This window comes from Megalobrama amblycephala, linkage group LG20 (assembly GCF_018812025.1).
Source record: "Megalobrama amblycephala isolate DHTTF-2021 linkage group LG20, ASM1881202v1, whole genome shotgun sequence".
NCBI lineage: Eukaryota > Metazoa > Chordata > Actinopteri > Cypriniformes > Xenocyprididae > Megalobrama > Megalobrama amblycephala.
The window spans coordinates 6616533-6636330 of record NC_063063.1 but is presented as its reverse complement, the minus strand read 5'-3'; the positions used below and the strand labels follow the sequence as shown (position 1 = coordinate 6636330).

The following is a 19798-nucleotide window of genomic DNA, read 5'->3' as shown; positions in this document are numbered from 1 at the left end:
TATAAAGTCAGAATTGCAGGATATAAACTCGCAATTGCAAGAAATTAAGTCAGAATTGCGAGATATAAACTTGCAATTTTAGACTTTTTTTCAGAATTGCAAGTTAAAGGTGCCCTCGAATGAAAAATTGAATTTATCTTGACATAGTTGAATAACAAGAGTTCAGTACATGGAAAAGACATACATTGAGTTTCAAACCCCATTGCTTCCTCTTTCTTATGTAAATCTCATTTGTTTAAAAGACTTCCGGAAAACACGCGGATCTCAACATAACACCGACTGTTACGTAACAGTCGGGATCATTAATATGTATGACCCCAATATTTGCATATATGCCAGCCCATGTTCGAGCATTAGACAAGGAAAGGCAGTATTAACATCTGGATATTTTTTGATCTTCATACTTCATATTTTTTTGATATTTGTAAATTGTCTATCTATATGTTTTGTTAGCATGTTGCTAATGTACTGTTAAATGAGGTTAAAGTTACCATCGTTTCTTACTGTATTCACGGAGACAAGAGAGCCGTCGCTATTTTCATTTTTAAACACTTGCAGTCTGTATAATTCATAAACACAACTTCATTCTTTATAAATCTCTCCAACAGTGCAGCATTAGCCGTTAGCCACAGAGTATAGCCTCAAACTCATAGAGAATCAAATGTAAACATCAAAAAAAAAAAAAAAAAAAACTTTACTCACATGATTTGATGTATGCACACAGCATGCATGACGAACATCTTGTAAAGATCCATTTGAGGGTTATATTAGCTGTGTGAACTTTGTAAATGCGCTGTAATATAGTCGAGAGCTCGTGAGGCAGGGGGCACGCGAATTAAAGGGGCAGCGCGCTGAAAAAATCAGTGTATAGTTAAGGATGCCCCAAAATAGGCAGTTAAAAAAATTAATTAAAAAAAATCTATGGGGTATTTTGAGCTGAAACTTCACAGATACATTCAGGAGACACCTTAGACTTATATTACATTTTGTGAAAAAGCATTCTTGGGCACCTTTAAAGTCTAATTCTGAGGGAAAAAAGACTGACTTTTTTCTCAGAATTGCGAGTTTCTATTGCAATTCTGACTTTATAAGTGTGACTTTATATTACGCAATTCTGAAAAAAAAGTCAGAATTGCGACACGTAAACTCGTAACTGTGAGATAAAATGTCGCAATTACCTATATTATGTTTTGTTCAGTGGCGGAAACAAGCTTCCATAGTTTGTTCTGTATGAACATATAACACAGGCCTTAAAAGGCTTAAATTTGATTTTAAAAATGTGTAAATACCCTGCCGAACACTCCCCCCATCCTCCATTGGTTGTAATTTTAGATTTTTTTTAAAACACTGAAAATACTCTTGACCAAATAAACTTTTTAATCTAAGTGGCTTGTATTTTTTACAGTGTACATTGATCTGAGGGGATTTTAGGTGTGAATAATTCTCTTGAACATGTAAAACCCATTTGAGAACTTACAGTACAGTAGACTTGACAGAAACAGGCCTGTGTTATTTGAGACTCTGAGATATTGGCTGTTAAAGCAGCCCTGGCTTGATCTACTGTGCCGCCCCACTATGAGGCCCAGAGCATGTACAGGAAGAGCTCGTGGCAGTGGTAAGACTGCAGGAGCATATGGTCCTCACAGCAGGGCTGTCTTATCAACCTGACACCGCTTCAGAACCTCAGAACATGAACTGCCCAAACCAAAGCTCTCTAAACACTGCTGAAAGACCTGTTGTAAATGAAATATGCCATCTGCTAAATGGCAGAGAGAAAAATTAAATTCACACACAATATTTTTTTTAGCAGTCTAATTAGAACACTTCTCTACATAAGTGAGTCCCTTGTAAAAAAAAAAAGTACACTTTAGCATACTTTTTTAAAGTTGCCAGCCACCACCAGCGTTTTTGATCATTTTCACAAAAATTTCATGGCCCCGAGAATATTATGTTGTAAAATCTCTTTTGTTCAAAAAATCTCTGCTTTAAAATAGTAATAATAATAATAAAAAAACGTTTTATTATAGCTTCATGCATTCTTTCTTTACTCCACTTGAATGTGGGTAAGTTTCAATAAAAAAGAAACATTTTGAACAAAAAGCTGAGATAATTGCATTTCTTTCAAAGACTACAATGTGCATAAACAATGCTTTTGTCGCTTGATTCTGCTTCTTTGCCTGTGTTTTGATCAGGAGATTCTCTACTCTTTCAGAAGTTGTGTAATAGCGCCCCCTATCGTATAACAGTAAAAACTCGGAAGTCCGGAAATTCTGTCAATGGTGGGGACACGTCGTCTCAAAAAATTACAGAAAATTCTGTCAATGGTGGGGAAAGAGTTAATTTACTTCACCAAAAAGTCACCATGAAATCAAAACAACGGGACAACCCACATGAGATCAAAGCAATAGCAAACGAGAACAATCCAATGATCCCAGATTGGACAAAATCAAGTCCCGTCCTACATTTGTTCTTGTTCGAGAAACGGATACACATCACAATAGGGAAGAAAAGACTATCACAACTTCCGTTTCATGCCGGCTATGTTTTAGCCACCGTAGGTAACTTTTGTAAAAAAATATTTTTTACATATTTGTTAAACCTGATATTATGTCCTGACAGTAGAATATGAGACAGATAATCTGTGAAAAAAATCAAGCTCCTCTAGCTCCTCCCAGTGGTCCTATTGCCATTTGCAGAAATACACCGCTCCCGGTAAGAAACAACCAATCAGAGCCAGGAGGAGTGTCTTAGCAGTGTCAATCAATCAAGCTCGCGTGCGCGCTGATCACACTCCTCTCATGCACAGTGTACAGGCGTCAAATTAGATTACCGGTGTGCTGCAGCTTTGCTTATGGAGAAATAAAACGATGTTATATGCAAAGGACCACCCTGAAATCTACAAGAAACCATGCCATACATAATTTGTCAGTCCTGTTTTGAAATTATCTTAGTTGTGTAGTTCTTAAAAAATTTAACAAATCAAGCAGGGATACTTACTTGTCAAGCAGAAATGTGGCTGACTCTGCATCGGTTTTTAATCCGTTCAGGACACGTAGCTCCCTCCACCTCGGAAAAGCCGCTCCGATATTTACCCTCGTTTTATTTCGGGCTCTATCTAATTCTTTCTTTTTGGCTTTTTTATCATCGTCATCTGTCTTTTTCCGTTTACCCGTCTTTATTTTATGAGCAGGTGCCACTCGAGGAATTGACAGTTTGGATTGTTTTTCCGCCATAAACAAAGCTGCGGCACACCGGTAATCTTGAAGCCTGTATGCGCTGGCGCTGTGTATGGGAGGGGTGAGATCAGCGCGCACGCGAGCTTGATTGATTGACACTGCTAAGACACTCCTCCTGGCTCTGATTGGTTGTTTCTTACCGGGAGCGGTGTATTTCTGCAAATGGCAATAGGACCACTGGGAGGAGCCAGAGGAGCTTGATTTTTTCACAGATTATCTGTCTCATATTCTACTGTCAGGACATAATGTCAGGTTTAACAAATATGTAAAAAATTTTTTTTTACAAAAGTTACCTACAGCAGCTTTAGTTGCATGTTTTATACAATCACATGAAAACATATTTAAATTCATAAATGTATATTTAAAGGTCCCGTTCTTCGTGATCCCATGTTTCAAACTTTAGTTAGTGTGTAATATTGTTGTTAGAGTATAAATAAAATCTGTAAAATTTTAAAGCTCAAAGTTCAAGGCCAAGCAAGATATTTTATTTAACAGAAGTCGCCTACATCGAACGGCCAGTTTGGACTACATCCCTCTACTTCCTTCTTTAATGACGTCACTAAAACAGTTTTTTGACTAACCTCCGCCCACAGGAATACACAAGAGTTGCGTTTGTAGAGTGTTTGTCGCCATGTCGTCGAAACGCTGTTATTTTCATCCCGCAGTCCAATCACCGGGTCTGATTCCGGCTCAAATTGATAGGGTAAAATTAAAGACATGTTTACAATAACACTGAGCGCGTGCATCTCCACGTTATGGTAAGAGGCGTGACCTTTCCGGGCAAGGAGCGCTAAACTGCTGTCGAATCACAACACAGGAACCGCTGGCACAATCAGAACTCGTTACGTATTTCTGAAGGAGGGACTTCATAGAACAAGGAAGTCATCAGCCCGTTTTTATGACAGTGGAAACAGCGGTATACAGATAAGTAAATTATGTGAAAAATACTGTGTTTTTTTACACGCGAAACATGAACACATGTTATATTGCACACTATAAACACAATCAAAGCTTCAAAAAACCACGAAAAACGGGACCTTTAAGACAGTCATTTGCTTCGCTGAATGAATCAGCCTTTTTGAACGAATCGGTTGAATGATTCATTGACTTAATCCTTAACACTTGCTGCCACCTACTGGCGACTTTAGTCTCCCATCTAAAAGTAGGCCTATTCTATAATTTTTTACCATCTAAAAGTATTCTATCATTTTTTTTCCCGCCAGCATTTTTATTTCTATATTCAGATTTTTATATTTGAAACATTAATATCATATAACATTATTCATGCAATTGTAATGGAAGTGTAAATGCATAAATGCTACATCGTAATGTCAGTTCATACAGCTTCTGTGCAGTGCTAAGATGACTTTTGTTTACAATGATTCATTTGATTGGTAATAAAAGCCTGTTATTCATTCTCATTAATGAAGTATTCAGAGAAAAATCTGGTCTGTTTTCATGTATTTATGAAAGTTTGGTTCATTTTGTATACTGCATGGTATCACGATACTACTTGGTATCGTGATACTTCAGCTGGTATAGTATCGTAAGACATTTTTATGGTATCCCCTAAAAAAATGTACGGAAAATTCTGTCAATGGTGGGGAAAAAGTTAATTTACTTCACCAAAAAGTCACCATGAAATCAAAACAACGGGACAACCTGTCACCCACATGAGATCAAAGCGATAGCAAACGAGAACAATCCAATGATCCCAGATTGGACAAAATCAAGTCCCGTCCTACATTTGTTCTTGTTCGAGAAACGGATACACATCACAATAGGACTATCACAACTTCCGTTTCATGCCGGCTATGTTTTAGCCACTTAATTGCATGTTTTATACAATCACATGAAAACATATTTAAATTCATAAATGTATATTTAAATTCAATTAGTTAAATTACACAACGCTTTTTTATGGCTCACTTCAGCAGGACTTTGGTACATCTTTGTATGTAATTTCATATTCACTTCTATTGTTTTTGAAATATTGTTTAAGTGGATTGCTGAAAATACTGACAAGCATTTAATATGTGGTACTAAAACTAAAAATACTTTAATGTAATTTCTGTTGAAACTTGTTTTAAATGAGATTGTGTTTGAATAATTGTTTGTATATACCTGATATAAGACATGGGACTGAAACTTTTTGATAAATGTGCAAGTACTGATGATAGTGTGTGGGATTTTTTTCATTTTGGATTGTTGAAACTTGTATGCCATGTACTTAAATATATTTGTAAGTCACAATCAAGTAAATTTAAAACATATTAACTGTAAATGCAATATCAAATGTCACACCACAGTTACATTTATAATCAAGTACTTTACATGTGTTTTAGTATTTTAACCAACACATCATAATATGTTTACTTCTACTTTAAGCATGTTAAAGCAAGATTAAAACATAATAATTTGAAATGTACTTTAAAGTAAAACTTTTTAAGAAACAGTCATGAAAGTCTGCTCTCTCTTCAAGTGGCAGTTATTTCAGTAATATATTATCTGCAAGTATATATGCAACTGACATGATAAATGTAGAAAAGTGTTTTTGTGAGCAACAGTGTTGAGTTTTATAGAAATGCTGTGAAACTCTGACATACTGAGAAATGAATTAATAAGTCACAATGTCACACAAACACTGACAAAGTTTTCCTCAACATGAAGGTCATACTCCACTGGTTTATTTTGGGCCCTGTTGTGCATTCGGTTAGTATTTGGTAACATAAAACCTCTTCGAATGCTTTTTTTTGCTCTAATTGTGTCTTTATTCAAGGTTAAACCTGGTGTATGTTTCTGCCGACTGATATTTCATATGCTTTATAATGGCAGTGGCACTGTGCTTAACCATTGTTTTTTGTTTTTTTACATAGTTCTCTCTTTCTCTCTCTCTCTCTCTCTCTCTCCATTAATGATCAGGCTATATATAATAAGCAATGTGTGTTGTCTCATCTAGCTTGACGAAAAAGTGACGAAAAAGCTCTGAAACAGTTTTTCTTTTGACTTTCCAGCTCCAGAACAAGTTATATTGCCTGATTTAATTTATTTCCCTAACCCCATGGTTTGTTTTTTATAATAACATAATCATATTAAACAGTCTAGATCTCATTCCGTATACGTTGTAATCCATGCAATATAAACCAACTTTCTTTCTGACAGTACTGTACTATGCTGGCTGTTCAGCCAAAAATGAAAATTCTGTCATCATTTACTCACCCCTATTGTTGTTTTGAACCTGTTTGACTTCCTTTCCTCTGGATACACAAAACTAGAATTTTTAAAGGATGTACTAATTGCATTAAAGCTTCAAAAAAGACAGAAAAGCTCAGCATGTTGTGCAGTATTTTCAGTTATGGCTCTTGCAATGAAATGTCAATTTCACTTATCAGTCCTCATCACAACAGACTGATCTGTTTTTAGAGATCATCAGAGACATATTGTTCAGTATTTACTAATCTGTTTTTTGAGTCATCAGGTTAATGAAAATGGACCGTAGACAGCAGGAAAAACACTCGGTATGCAAATAATAAAATGCAATTAACCATATAATTGTTATGTGTGTATAGTTAGAAGTTAGAAAATAGATTTGTCAGCTTTTAAAAGTGAGAAGAAAATCTCTGCCATATTTTGGTGCAAATCCATCATGAATCAAATCCATAATTATGAATATGACACATATTTAGACATTTAGACATATTTATCCAAAGCAACTTACACTGGATTCAAAGTATGCATTCCTTTTTCATCTGTTGAGTTCATGCATTTCCTGGAAATCAAACCCACGACCTTAGCATTGCTAGCGAAATGCTCTACTGTTTTTTGAGCAATGTCACCGTCAACGTCAACGGGCAAACTGGTGAGACACAGGGCAACTAATTAGGGCAACGGAGAGTTGGCAGCAACCAATCAGAGAGGAGCAAATCTACTGCCAACCCAATAAATACTTTATTATAAACATTTGTTAGGCACTTTATTTCAACTTTTCAAATATTTTCTTCACTTTTATTAAATATAATATCTGATTTGTGATAGGAAAATGGAGAAGAGCGAGTTTGGCAAAAGGCGGATTAGAACCAGAGTCAGTCACGTCAAAAACTGCTATCACATGTCATATGCCCTACAGCTTACACCACTAGAGACATTGAACAGAATGCATCTTTTTAGTATTTAACTGAAAACATTAGATGGCTAAATTACAGCCTGCACAAATCAAATGGTATTTTAAGCATTAAAATTAAATTAAATGAGGTAAATTCCCTATTTTGGGTTGACACATGACAACTTACCAGCGTAAAAAGATCAATCTCCTTTTCTTTGCTCCACTGCCGCTGAGAGGCAGCAAAAGTGTTTTGCAATACAATATGAAAACGGTAAGTACATTGTACTTATTTTTTGATGTAAGAACATAGTAGTTAAAGGGATAGTTCACCCAAAAATGAAAATTGGATGTTTATCTGCTTACCCCCAGGGCATCCAAGATGTAAGTGACTTTGTTTCTTCAGTAGAACACAAATGATGATTTTTAACTCCAACCGTTGCCGTCTGTCAGCCGTATAATGTGGGTCAATGGGAACTTCTACTATAAGAGTAAATAAAACTTGCTTAGACAAATCCAAATTAAACCCTGCGGCTCATGACGACACATTGATGTCCTAAGACACGAAACGATCGGTTTGTGCGAGAAACCGAACAGTATTTATATCATTTTTTACCTCTAGTACACCACTATTTCCAACTGCGTTCCATTCAGCACTCGTCTAGTGAGGTCTGATCGCGCTCTGACAACGGCAGTGATGTCTCGCGCTTATAGAGGGTATGCACGTGATGTCACCGTCGACCGTTACAACTGCGGTCACGCGCTGAGTGGCAAAAGACTGAGCGGCAGCATTGGTTTTCAGCGTGAATGTCGCGAAAAACACACAAAACACATCCAAAATGGAAAAGAGCTTTGCGACTGACTGTATAAATAGCTTTGACACAAAACCTGAGGTATATATTTAAAAACTTGCGAAAGCTACAGAAAAAAAAGCAAATGGATCACTGCAATTCACAGAAACAGCTCGACTCCAGCAGAGAAACATGGATTTGCAGTTATCATTTTGTGTCAAATTGTTGGATTTTAAAATCGTTAAAATCATACCGTATATATTGTATTGTTATATATTATGTTGACAACTCATTAATTAAATATTTACCATCTTATATTCTGCATAATTGGGTGTTTTTAAATAAACAACACTGACAAAAACTATACTATAAAACTATATATGTTTTAGGGCTGGACAATATGACGATATAACATTGATATAAGTGATTACGCGGATTTAAACCTACCTATATTGTAGTTATATAAAGCGTTCACAGGCAGATTTGCTTTATGTATTTCCCCACCGTCAAATCAGGCACATATAAATATCAGGAAACACGACTCCTGGCTGCATGTCAATATCCATGGATTAGGTTTATTTGACAAGTTGTAAGGAACACTTTTGAGCCCAACCTTTAGTGTAATTCGTTAGTTTTACTCGCGTTTTCGCAGTTTCCCCTATTAAATCCAGTCACGCAGCAGGTTCTTTTACCACTCAGTCCAACTGAGGGAACGCGTTTTCGGCGGGAAAGTGACGTCGATGCATACCCTCTATACTTCAATGAGTGCTAGACATCACTTCCGTTGTCAGAGCGCGGTCAGACCTCACTAAGCGAATGCTGAACGCAGTTGGACATAGTGGTGTTTTAGAGGTAAAAAATGATAGAAATACTGTTCGGTTTCTCGCACAAACCGAACGTTTCGTGTCTTAGGACATCAGTGTGTCGTCACGAGCCGCAGGGTTTAATTTGGATTTGTCTAAGCATGTTTTATTTACTCTTATAAAAGAAGTTCCCATTGACACACATTATACGGCTGACAGACGACAACGGTTGGAGTTAAAAATCATCTTTTGTGTTCTACTGAAGAAACAAAGTCACCTACATCTTGGATGCGCTGGGGGTAAGCAGATAAACATCCAATTTTTATTTTTGGGTGAACTATCCCTTTAAGACCACCTAATATAAAGTGGGACCATTTCATATATTACCGCTGTCAACAAAACATGCAAACAATACAAAAACAGCCATGATTATCTAAACCTCATCTCAGATGAGAGTCTACAGATGAGAGGACATAGCTGATGTTCAGTCTTTATCCATGAGTGAACAATGAGCTTGTCTAAAAGGATCATGTAGAGCGAGAGTGAACAATCACATGACTTAATAGAGCAGCAATGTGGCATGTAACTGATTTAACACTTAACACTAGACAGATAAGTTGTGAACAGCACACACAGTGTGAAACTGTGATGCCAGCTATATAACACCACAGAGAAGAGATGTGATCTGAGAAAAGCAAGCCTGGCATGGTGTTTCTTTTGGTGTGATGTTTGTGCATGAGGTGATGGAAAAACATACAAAGTTTGAGCTGAAGGGCATGGTCTTGAGCTTTTATTAGAAGTTTAAAATTGGAATTTTGTGACTTTTTGGTCTATATCTATTTTGGCTTAAAGGGGTGGTTCAATGCGATTCACTTTTTTAACTTTAGTTAGTGTGTAATGTTGCTGCTTGAGCATAAACAGTATCTGCAAAGTTACAGCGCTGAAAGTTCAATGCAAACAGAGATATTGTCTTTTAAAGTTATGGCAGTTTAATGCCTACAAAAACGACCGGTTTGGACTACAACGAGCTTCTTCCCGGGTTGGTGACATCATAAACCCTGCAAAACACTCCCTGTGGAACACGCAACAAAGTGGGCGAGGCCATGTGGCGCAGCATAATGAAAGCGGAAGTGTTGTGTACACCGGCCGCGAGCGGCGTGACGCGTCAAAAGATAATAGAACCCGTTATAATCTGTGATATTTTCTACACTGGATGCGGCGCGGAAGATAGCTTCCAGAATCTACACGAGTTCAATGCTGGATTTGCACAAAGGCTATTACTGAAAGATGAAGCAGTTCCAACTTTAAAAGCAGAAGCTGCTGTTTATTGGCTTCAAACTGTAAGTACGTTTTATTATTTGTACATGTCTTTTAAACGTATAATTCTGTTGCTATTTTTGGTTGCATCAAGGACATATACAAAGAGCAACTCGTTTTTGCTTCGCTAGCTAAATTAGCTAAATTCTACAAACACCAACAAACCTCTCTGTTCATAGACAAACAATTGTTCATGCTATAAATTAAACGCTACCTTTACAAAAATGCTACTACTCAGTCAAGTATTCAGCTTCAGTAAAGCTTTAATCAGGATAAAACTGTATATTGAAAGCTAACAAACAGCAGTGACAGCATATCTAAACACTTTGACACAAATACTAAATAAAATACCATTCATAAACGTCCTTTAAAAGCCACAATTGCAGAGGTTCTGCTTGACCCTCTTCATCTGGGTCTAATTTGGGCTCAGTTTGATACAGCAATATAGGCGCCATTATTTACATTTTCACTGAAGCAACGGATGGTAAAGGGCGTGGCGTTTCCGGACGCTTCAGCGAATCACGATACACTGGTCCAGCTACCAACCTGCTAACCAATCTGAGCACATTGCGTATTTCGGAGGGAGCAGCTTCATAGAAGCAGGAACTCAAACAAGCCGTTCATATGACAGTGGAAACAGAGGTGTAGAATAAAGGTAAAATATATGAAAAATACAGCGTTTTCAAAAAAACGAAGCCTTAAGACATGTTAAACTGTGCCCCAAAAACACAATCAAGCCTAGAAAAAAACACTGAACCACCCCTTTAATGCTGTGACAACAAATCCCATTATTTAATTATGGAAACAACATATTTTTCTCAATGGGTTTTTATACATAGATGTAGGCTATTTAGCTGCCTTTATATTTTAGGAATCATATTTGGAGGTCTTCGGCCTCTCCCCCCAATCAAATGCTCCCTATAATGTCCCTCTCCCTGTTACCACTTGCTTATTTATAGCAATAGCAAGTAGCAAATCATGTTTACATCAACCATTTAAAGGAAATTCACCCAAAAAAAAGAAAATGCAGTCATTATTTACTCACCCTGGTGTTGTCCTAATGTCTTATGACCATTCTTTTTCAGACCACAAAAGGAGAAATTTTGAAAAATGTTTGTGCTCATCAATATAATAGCAGTGAATAGTGACTACCTTTAAGCTTTAACAATAAAGATGCTAATGTATGATCCCAGAATGATCCCATACATCTCGTGTAGTATTTCCCAAGTGTTCTAAAGGCATACAATAGAGTTTGTTGGGGAAAAATACCCTATATTTATTATTTAGCCAAATCCTGGCCAGCATGAACAGGGGATTTTTTTTTTTTTTTTTAATTTTGTGTTCTGAAAAAGGAAGGTCATACGGCATTAGAACAACACCAAAGTGAGTAAATAATGATAGACAAACTTGTTATATTACATAAGCCAGAAGGCTGTGCAAATTTGACCTACAGTATTTCTGACCAAAGAGTCCTCAAAGGATAACTTACAACAAATTCTCATGGATTTCTTCTGATGTTACATCAGCCATACAGTAGTCCATATTTCTGGTCAAAGAGTCCTCGATTTTGAACTTTCTATACATACTCTCATAGACTCCTTTTGATGTTACATCAGCCAGACAGTAGTCCATATTTGACCTACGGAACATATTTCTGGCCAAAGAGAAGTTCTTGAATTCAGGTGTTTCAATCAGACCCATTGCCATAGGTGTAAAAATCAAGTACCTAGCCATACAATCTGCATTAACAAACATTTGTGGAAAAAAATTTGTTGTTCTGAAGAGCTCACTGAATTCAAACGTGGTACTGTGATAGGATGCAATTAGTCAGTTCATGAAATTTCATCCCTGTTAGATATTCCAAGTGGTATTAATTGGAGAGGAAGACCACATAAAGTCACAGAGCGGGGTTCATGTTGAGGCGCATGAAAGTTGCCAATGTTCTGCTGCTTCAATAGCTGAAGAGTTCCAAACTTCTACTGGCATTAATATCAGCACAAAAACTGTGCAGCGGGAGCTTCATGAAATGGGTTTTCATGGCTGAGCAGATGCATTCAAGCCTCACATCACCAAGTACAATGCCAAGTGTTGGATGGCACATGTAAAGCATGCCACCACTGGACTCTGGAGCAGCGTTCTGTGGAGTGACGAATCACGCTTCTCTGTTTGGCAGTCTGGTGGGCAGTTCTGGGTTTAGTGGATGCCAGGAGAACGTCACCTGCCTAACTGCATTTTGCCAACTGTAAAGTTTAGTGGAGGAGGGATAATGGTGTGGGGCTGTTTTTCAGGAGTTGGGCTAGGCCCCTTCCTGAAATCTTAAAGGGTTAGTGTGGCGACCAGGGCGGGCGAGAGCCGTGAGGGAACGGCGCGAGGCCGGTGACGCAAGTGATAACGAGCATCACCTGGGAGGCCACCGGCCTTGAGTCTCTCACGGAGGAGCTCCGGGAGCATAAAAGGAGGAGCGACGACCGTGAAGGACGAGAGAGGACCAGGCCTGGACTTTATTTTATGTTTTATTATGTTTGTGTAATAACATTACTTTTGTTTTGTTCTTTGTTTATTTTGAATTAAAGTTTTGTTGAATGTTCGCCGGTTCCCGCCTCCTTCTTCCCACATCTACGAACTGCGTTACATTTAGTTCACCCAAAAGTGAAAATTCTATCATTAATTACTCACCCTCGTGTTGTTCCGAAGGCGTAAGACCTTTGCTCATCTTTGGAGCACAAATTAAGGTATTTTTGATGAAATCCGAGAATATCTGACTCCTCCATAGACAGCAATTTAACCACCACTTTCAAGGTCCAGAAAGGTACTAAAGACATCATTAAAATAGTCCATGTGACTGCAGTGGTTCAACCTTAATTTTATGAAGCGACAAGAATACTTTTTGTGCGCAAAAACAAAACAAAAATGACTTGATTCAACAATATCTTCACTTGTGTGTCATTTTCCTACTGTGAATACATTCAGTGCTTCCAGCCTCTACGTCAAAACGGAAACTCATTATAAATATCTTAAACCACTCAAAAATATCTTAATTTGTGTTCTGAAGATGAACAAAGGTCTTACAGGTTTGGGACGACATGAGAGTGAGTAATTAATGACAGAATTTTCATTTTTGGGTGAACTAACTCTTTAATGCTTCAGCATACCAAGACATTTCTTTTGGACGATGCTATGCTCCCAACTTTAAGGGAACAGTTTGAGGAAGGCCCTTTTCTATCCCAGCATGACTGTGCCCCAGTGCACAAAGCAAGGTCTATGAAAAACTTGACTGGCCCACACAGAGCCCTGACCTCTACCCCATTTAACAGCTTTGGGATGAACTGGAACGGAGATTGCGAGCCAGGCATTCTCGTCCAACATCAGTGCTTGACCTCACAAATGCTCTGCTGGATGAACGGGCAAAAATTCCCATAGAAACACTCTAAAAGCCTTCCCATAAGAGAGAATGCTGTTATACTGTAGCTGCAAAAGGGGGACCAACTCCATATTACTGTCTATGTATTTAGAATGCAATGTCATTAAAGTCCCTGTTGGTGTAATGGTCAGGTGTCCCAATACTTTTGTCCATATAGTGCATTTAGATATAATCCAAAATAGTTTACACTCAGCTGACACTTTTTGCCCCAAATGCCACTTATTTTAACTGCATGATTGTCTTTAGGAGTATGTTCAGCTGAGAATTGGCTAATAATCATGAATCAGCTCCATTATTTGTCTGATCTACATCTGCTTTGTTGTTGTTTTGCTGTGCTATGTGCACAGTGGACACAATTAGCAAATTGATGGCCATGTTAAATCGCTTCTTTCACTAGCAGGCGGGCTTGGCAGATGGTGGCCCCTGTTCTGGAGCCAGTCCCCCCATACACAGCTGGCCAAAGCTGTATATTCAGACAGGGGTAGTGAGTTAGCACTGTCAGGCTCCTGTAGGCCTCACACAAAGGACTACCCATCTGAGGCCTGCCCCGAGGGGGAAGAAACGCCCCCCTTTAATGCATGCTTATCAAGGAGTCCCGCAGCACAGGGGCGGCTCGTCCATTTTTATCTTTTCACAAATGGATGCCTGTCCTTAGAGTATTCTGTGGTTAAGAAGCAAAAGCTTGCTTTGAGTGCATCTGCAGTTTCACAACGATTACATAATGGAAATATGGTCTCATTCCTACTAAATCATAGTAAAGGAGGAACTTACCACATTGGCACCCAGCATTAACAAGAAGGTCATAAATTGGTTTGAACACCAAAATGAACACCTGAGTCATTCTCAGGAAAATGATGCTATTTGCTTCACAATGACTGAATTAAGAGGATACTGACTTTATTTACATTGTTTGATAGATGCATAGACGGCAATTTGCATATCCCCATTCATCAGCATTACATTTTAATGGGGAAATTAAAATTTTAATGGGCATTACATTTATATTATAAATGGTGGAAAAAAGACTAATCCTAAATTTAGCTTTTAATGAAAATTAAAGATCTTTTTTTCCCCCAGTAAAACTGCTTTATTTTTTTTAGCACAAACCAAAAGATGAATATAAATATTACACTGCAAGAAATAAATCTATAGAAAAAAAAAAATATCCTCACATAAAATGACCAGTACCTTTCCTGTTAAGTTAATTCAAAATATAGGTAAAACATCTATGAAAAGTCAATATAGAAAATTACTCTCATGTCATATTAGCATGGTACATTGGGCTTTATTTTTTATGGACTTTTCTGGCTATCATAAATAATATTTGCTAGCTAAGAATGTTTTGTTTACTCGCTGATCTTCAACCCGGTACTCAGTAAAACATTTTAATATAACAGGTTTGGCAGGAAATATGTTGAAAAAGAATTAGTTATTATATTATTTTCAATTATAATGTGAAATTCATTAAAATACATGTTGAAAATGAGTGAAAACACCAGAGATTACTAGGTCTATACAAATAATAAGTGTATAAATGTAAAATCTTAATGTGATGGGGTTGAAATAACATAGTGCTTTGAGTTTGAGTTTGGCTTAGGGTTATTAACAATAAATAAATTGGTACTTTACAAGGCTGTAACCACATATTTAGGATTACAGTTAATCAGACACTGAAAACCCCATATTTGTTGACCACTGATCTGAATAATGATGGGAATCGTTTCCTTATTGTGGTCCCCAGTGTCTATTGCGGTTATAGCCATGATACGTTGAGCCTAGGAGATGAAAAACACGATTTCTGCAGTACAGCATTAATCTTTTCCAATGAAATTATTTGAAAAAGTTCTTCTTAAAATGGACAACCTAAAGTTGGAATATGTTTACTTCTTAACTTGGTTAGCCTTTCCTCTAATCTCTGACACAGATGTCCATTATTATGCCAACACAAATGGAGAGGGGAGGTGTTGGAGTGTTTATATGGCACGCTGAGAAGTATAAAACTCAGGGGACAGATGGGTCGGAACAGAACGTACCCAATGTGACTCAGTAATGTTCATCATATTCTCGTCATGTTCCTTCTTGGCCCACATCTGTGCACAGTTTTCTCCAACATCCATTAACCAATCAGATTAGATTCTGTGATTCTGTCCATGTGCTTTAGAATATCTAGTGCAAATAATAGCATCTAAATGATATCTATTCTGTTGGAAAGCATTGTGAAGGAACATAGAGCACATTTCAAAAGCTCGACACTGTCCATAAGAACGACTATTTGATAAAGTCTTTTAAAACAATAGAGTTGTGTGTCCACACCCATTATATCATTCAAAGGACTGTGACAGCATCGACGCTACACTGCGTGGACCGTGTCAATAAGAACGTTCTCTCTTTGTTTGTCTCTCTCTGTCTTGTGACAGCATGGCTGAAGGGACTTCGAGTTCCTCTGCACAGTGCTGGTACAGAATATAAAACAGACCTCTTAGGAAATTTCGATCAGCTCGCACAAAGCATGTTCTTTGCTTTAGCGCTGAGAGACTGATGCTAAACAAGTCCCCTGAAATCTGTAGATTTGATATAATCGATATAATAACCATCTAGTTTCTTGCATTTGTACTGATTATTAGTGGTCAACCGATTAGGGTTTTCTGAATTTAAAGTCCCCCTGTGGTGAAAATCAAGTTTTTAATGTTGTTCATATGTCTATCTGGTGTTTTTAACATTCTTTAATACAAACCATGTGCAAATTCATAAATCAAAACCATTGCTGAGTTTTTTCTCTTTAAAACTGCAGTGATCTAAAGGCAGTCTCAAACCCGCGTTATGAAATCGCTTGTGTTTCTGACGTCACAAACTACCTTGTAACCAATCACGTCGATGTGCCGGTGGGCTTTAGCGTATCGTTAACTGACCGCACAAGGGACTCTCAAAAGAAGGTTATCCCGGTATATTTTTCTGTTGATATGAAAAATCGAGTAGATTTAGCAATATGGTGGGTGTATGATGCATATTACGATGTTATGATGAACTATATATGCCTTTCTCCACTGACGTTCTGAGGTGGTCAAAGCGTTTCTAAGGATACTTATTGTTAGAAGGCAGCTGTCTGACTTGTGAATGTGAACATGGTTTGTGTAACAATTGTGAAACGCATTATTAGCTGCTTGATAACGTAGTCAAGCAAAACGCTAGTAGTCATATTAATTACTGTTATGTGTGTGACGTTGTGCAGCGTTTACCTCAGTAAGTTGACCGAGTGGATTTAGTCTGAGCTCGTGTGAGTGAGTGGAGGCGGGGCTATTTATCATATTCATAGATACGCGTATAAAAAATGAAGCAAGGGTGTAGAGTTACATTCAAGCTATATTAAAGAATTAGTACACTTTCAAATTAAAATTTCCTGATAATTTACTCACCCCCATGTCATCCAAGATGTTCGTGTCTTTCTTTCTTCAGTCGAAAAGAAATTAAGGTTTTTAATGAAAACATTCCAGGATTTTTCTCCATATAGTGGACTTCAATGGCCTCCAAATGGTTGAAGGTCAAAATTACAGTTTACAGCAGTCCTAGACAAGAAATAAGGGTCTTATCTAGAGAAACCATCGCTCATTTTCTATTTTTTTTTTTTAATTTTATACATTTTAACCATAAATGCTCATCTTGAACTAGCTCTCTTCTTCTTCTTCTTCTCTATTAGAATTCCAGCAGTGTAGACGCTGCTAAGTGTATTACTGCCCTCCACAGGTCAAAGTTTGAACTAAATTGTCATATACAATATGCTAGTGCAAGTATATAACAATTAGTTTAAACTTTAACCTGTAATACACTTAGCAGCATCTACACTGCTGGAATTCTAATAGAGAAGAAGAAGAAGAGAGCTAGTTCAAGATGAGCATTTATTGTTGAAACTTATATAATTTTTTTGTTTGTTTGGTTTTTTTTTTTAGAAAATGAGCGATGGTTTCACTAGATATGACCCTTATTCCTTGCCTGGGATCGTGTAGAACGTTTTGAAGCTGCAATGAAACTGTAATTTTGACCTTCAACCGTTTGGGCGATGGAGAATATGGAGAAAAATCCTGGAATGTTTTCATCAAAAACCTTAATTTCTTTTCGACTGAAGAAAGAAAGACATGAACATCTTGGATGATATGGGGGTCAGAAAATTTTAGTTTGAAAGTGAACTAATCCTTTAAGGCATTAAGATTTTTTTTTTTTTCACAAGAAAAATACATTTAAATATGTAATTTTGGTGATAAAAGATGAGTTTTAAGGGATACAATTATTGACTACAGGGGGACTTTTTTTTTGACTTGCTTTGAATATTTACTCTTTATCCATTGACAAGAATGTCACTAGTTTGTGAAACTAACACACATCCGTAATGTAAAAATGACCAGATATTGGACAATTAATTGGCTTGGCCAAAAAAAAAAAAAAAAAAAAATTGATTACAAAATACAAAATATTCTGCCATTGTGATACAGAGGGGAAAAAAAATGATACTCTTGTGCTTAAATATGACATACTTTGTATTTTAATATTACAATCCTCAGCTTATGTATTATATTTACATAGACTGCTTTTCCAGAGCAGCACAAGGCAAGAGAGTTTTCTCTGTAAAATCAGTGACTAGGTATGCCTAGAAACGCATGCACTCGGATACACCCATGTAAACCCTGTCCATAACCGCTAATTGTGAACTTACAGTAGTAGACATACACACATATGACATTGTACAGCACAGTGTGTCACCCAGATGAATCAGCATATTCAGTGTGTGGATCGACTTAACATTTTGCTGTTTCATTACGATGTGAGTGAATTGCTCACTGGTTGCCTCAGATGCATGCAGCTGCAATCCGGTATTGTTTCAGTATGGTGCGCGCGCAATGACCGTGTCCATGGTGCTGAACGTTACGGGAGCATAGTATTGAAACAAGCGTTTATGTGCATGGAATATTAATGCTCTGAGCACATGCATCTTTCAGTGACCCAAAGGAATATAATATATCAAAATATCAAAATTCATGCGCCTTAGGAAATATGTTATTCATCAAAACTCCGGACGTGTCTTATAATGAAAATAATGCTTCCTTGTCTGGAGAGCTTAAATGCAAAGCTGTCTTGAGAAAAATGACAGAATAACCATGCAAATCTATAGTATGCATCAGTCATTAAATGCACGCGCCTTAAAAATATTCATCAAAAATGCGCAAATATGTGCATTTCAGCACGTGAGTTCTGTGATTGCTTTTGCGTGCATTAAAAATGACATTTCAGCTCCAGCCAAACGACAGAATAGCTAAGCAACCTCACGCGCACCTCTCTGTAGTGTGCATCAGGATCTTTAAAAGCTTGTGCCTTAAATGCATTTGCATTTTGTATTTTGCATGCATTTAAATATTTCCCCGTCTAGAAAGCTCAAATGACACTGATCCTCCTCTCCAGTTCAAATGGGGGAGAATTTAACAAAAGCAACACTTCTTACCTTCTCTCTCACAAAGCTGGATGGCGTCCAGACTGAGATTCTTTATCATGTCCTCACACGGGCTCGTGGGGCTGCTGACACTGTGTCCCACGCGTGGAACCTCCATCATTGAGCTTGTAGCGAACGATATTCCGGCAGTGAGAGTGACTGCAGTGCCGCAGGACAGATCTTCACTCCGCGCTCTCTCTGTCTCCCACGGGTTTCCACAGTGTGCTGCTGATGAGGGCTACGTCAGCACATCGTCACGGCCGCTCCATCAGAGCTGATCTCTCCTGCGACAGTCAAGGGCAAAGAGCAGCCTCTCTCCAGTGACGTGTTCTACTGTAATTACACTCCCATATTCATATTTATATGGTCACTCTTTATATCACAGCGCCACTGCACCTGTGCAAGTACTGTGAAATACTAATACGCTATTATCATGGTATTTTTTGTGTAATTTTGATGTAGTTCACAGCTGATATTCAGTAAAACAGCGTGATTATGAGTGTAATATTGCTGTATACAACAGTTCTATAAAGTAATTCATATTGAGTAACTTTTCACACACAAGTTTGACAATTCATTTGTGTAGCCTTTTTGTCTTTGCAAGTGAAAATAGTTTCTAAAACAACTTAAAACCTTGAGAAAATGTAGTAGTGCA

The 19798-nt window shown here is 37.5% G+C and overlaps 1 protein-coding gene across 1 annotated transcript in view; it reads right to left on the bottom strand.

Annotated features, from left to right (window-relative positions):
• phyhiplb (phytanoyl-CoA 2-hydroxylase interacting protein-like b) overlaps positions 1–19450 on the bottom strand; it is a 47831-nt gene extending 28381 nt beyond the window's left edge. The window contains 1 exon segment of the mRNA XM_048170726.1: positions 19156–19450. Coding sequence (XP_048026683.1) covers positions 19156–19264 — 109 coding nt within the window. The 5' untranslated portion in view covers positions 19265–19450.
• Positions 19451–19798: the final 348 nt, after the last annotated feature.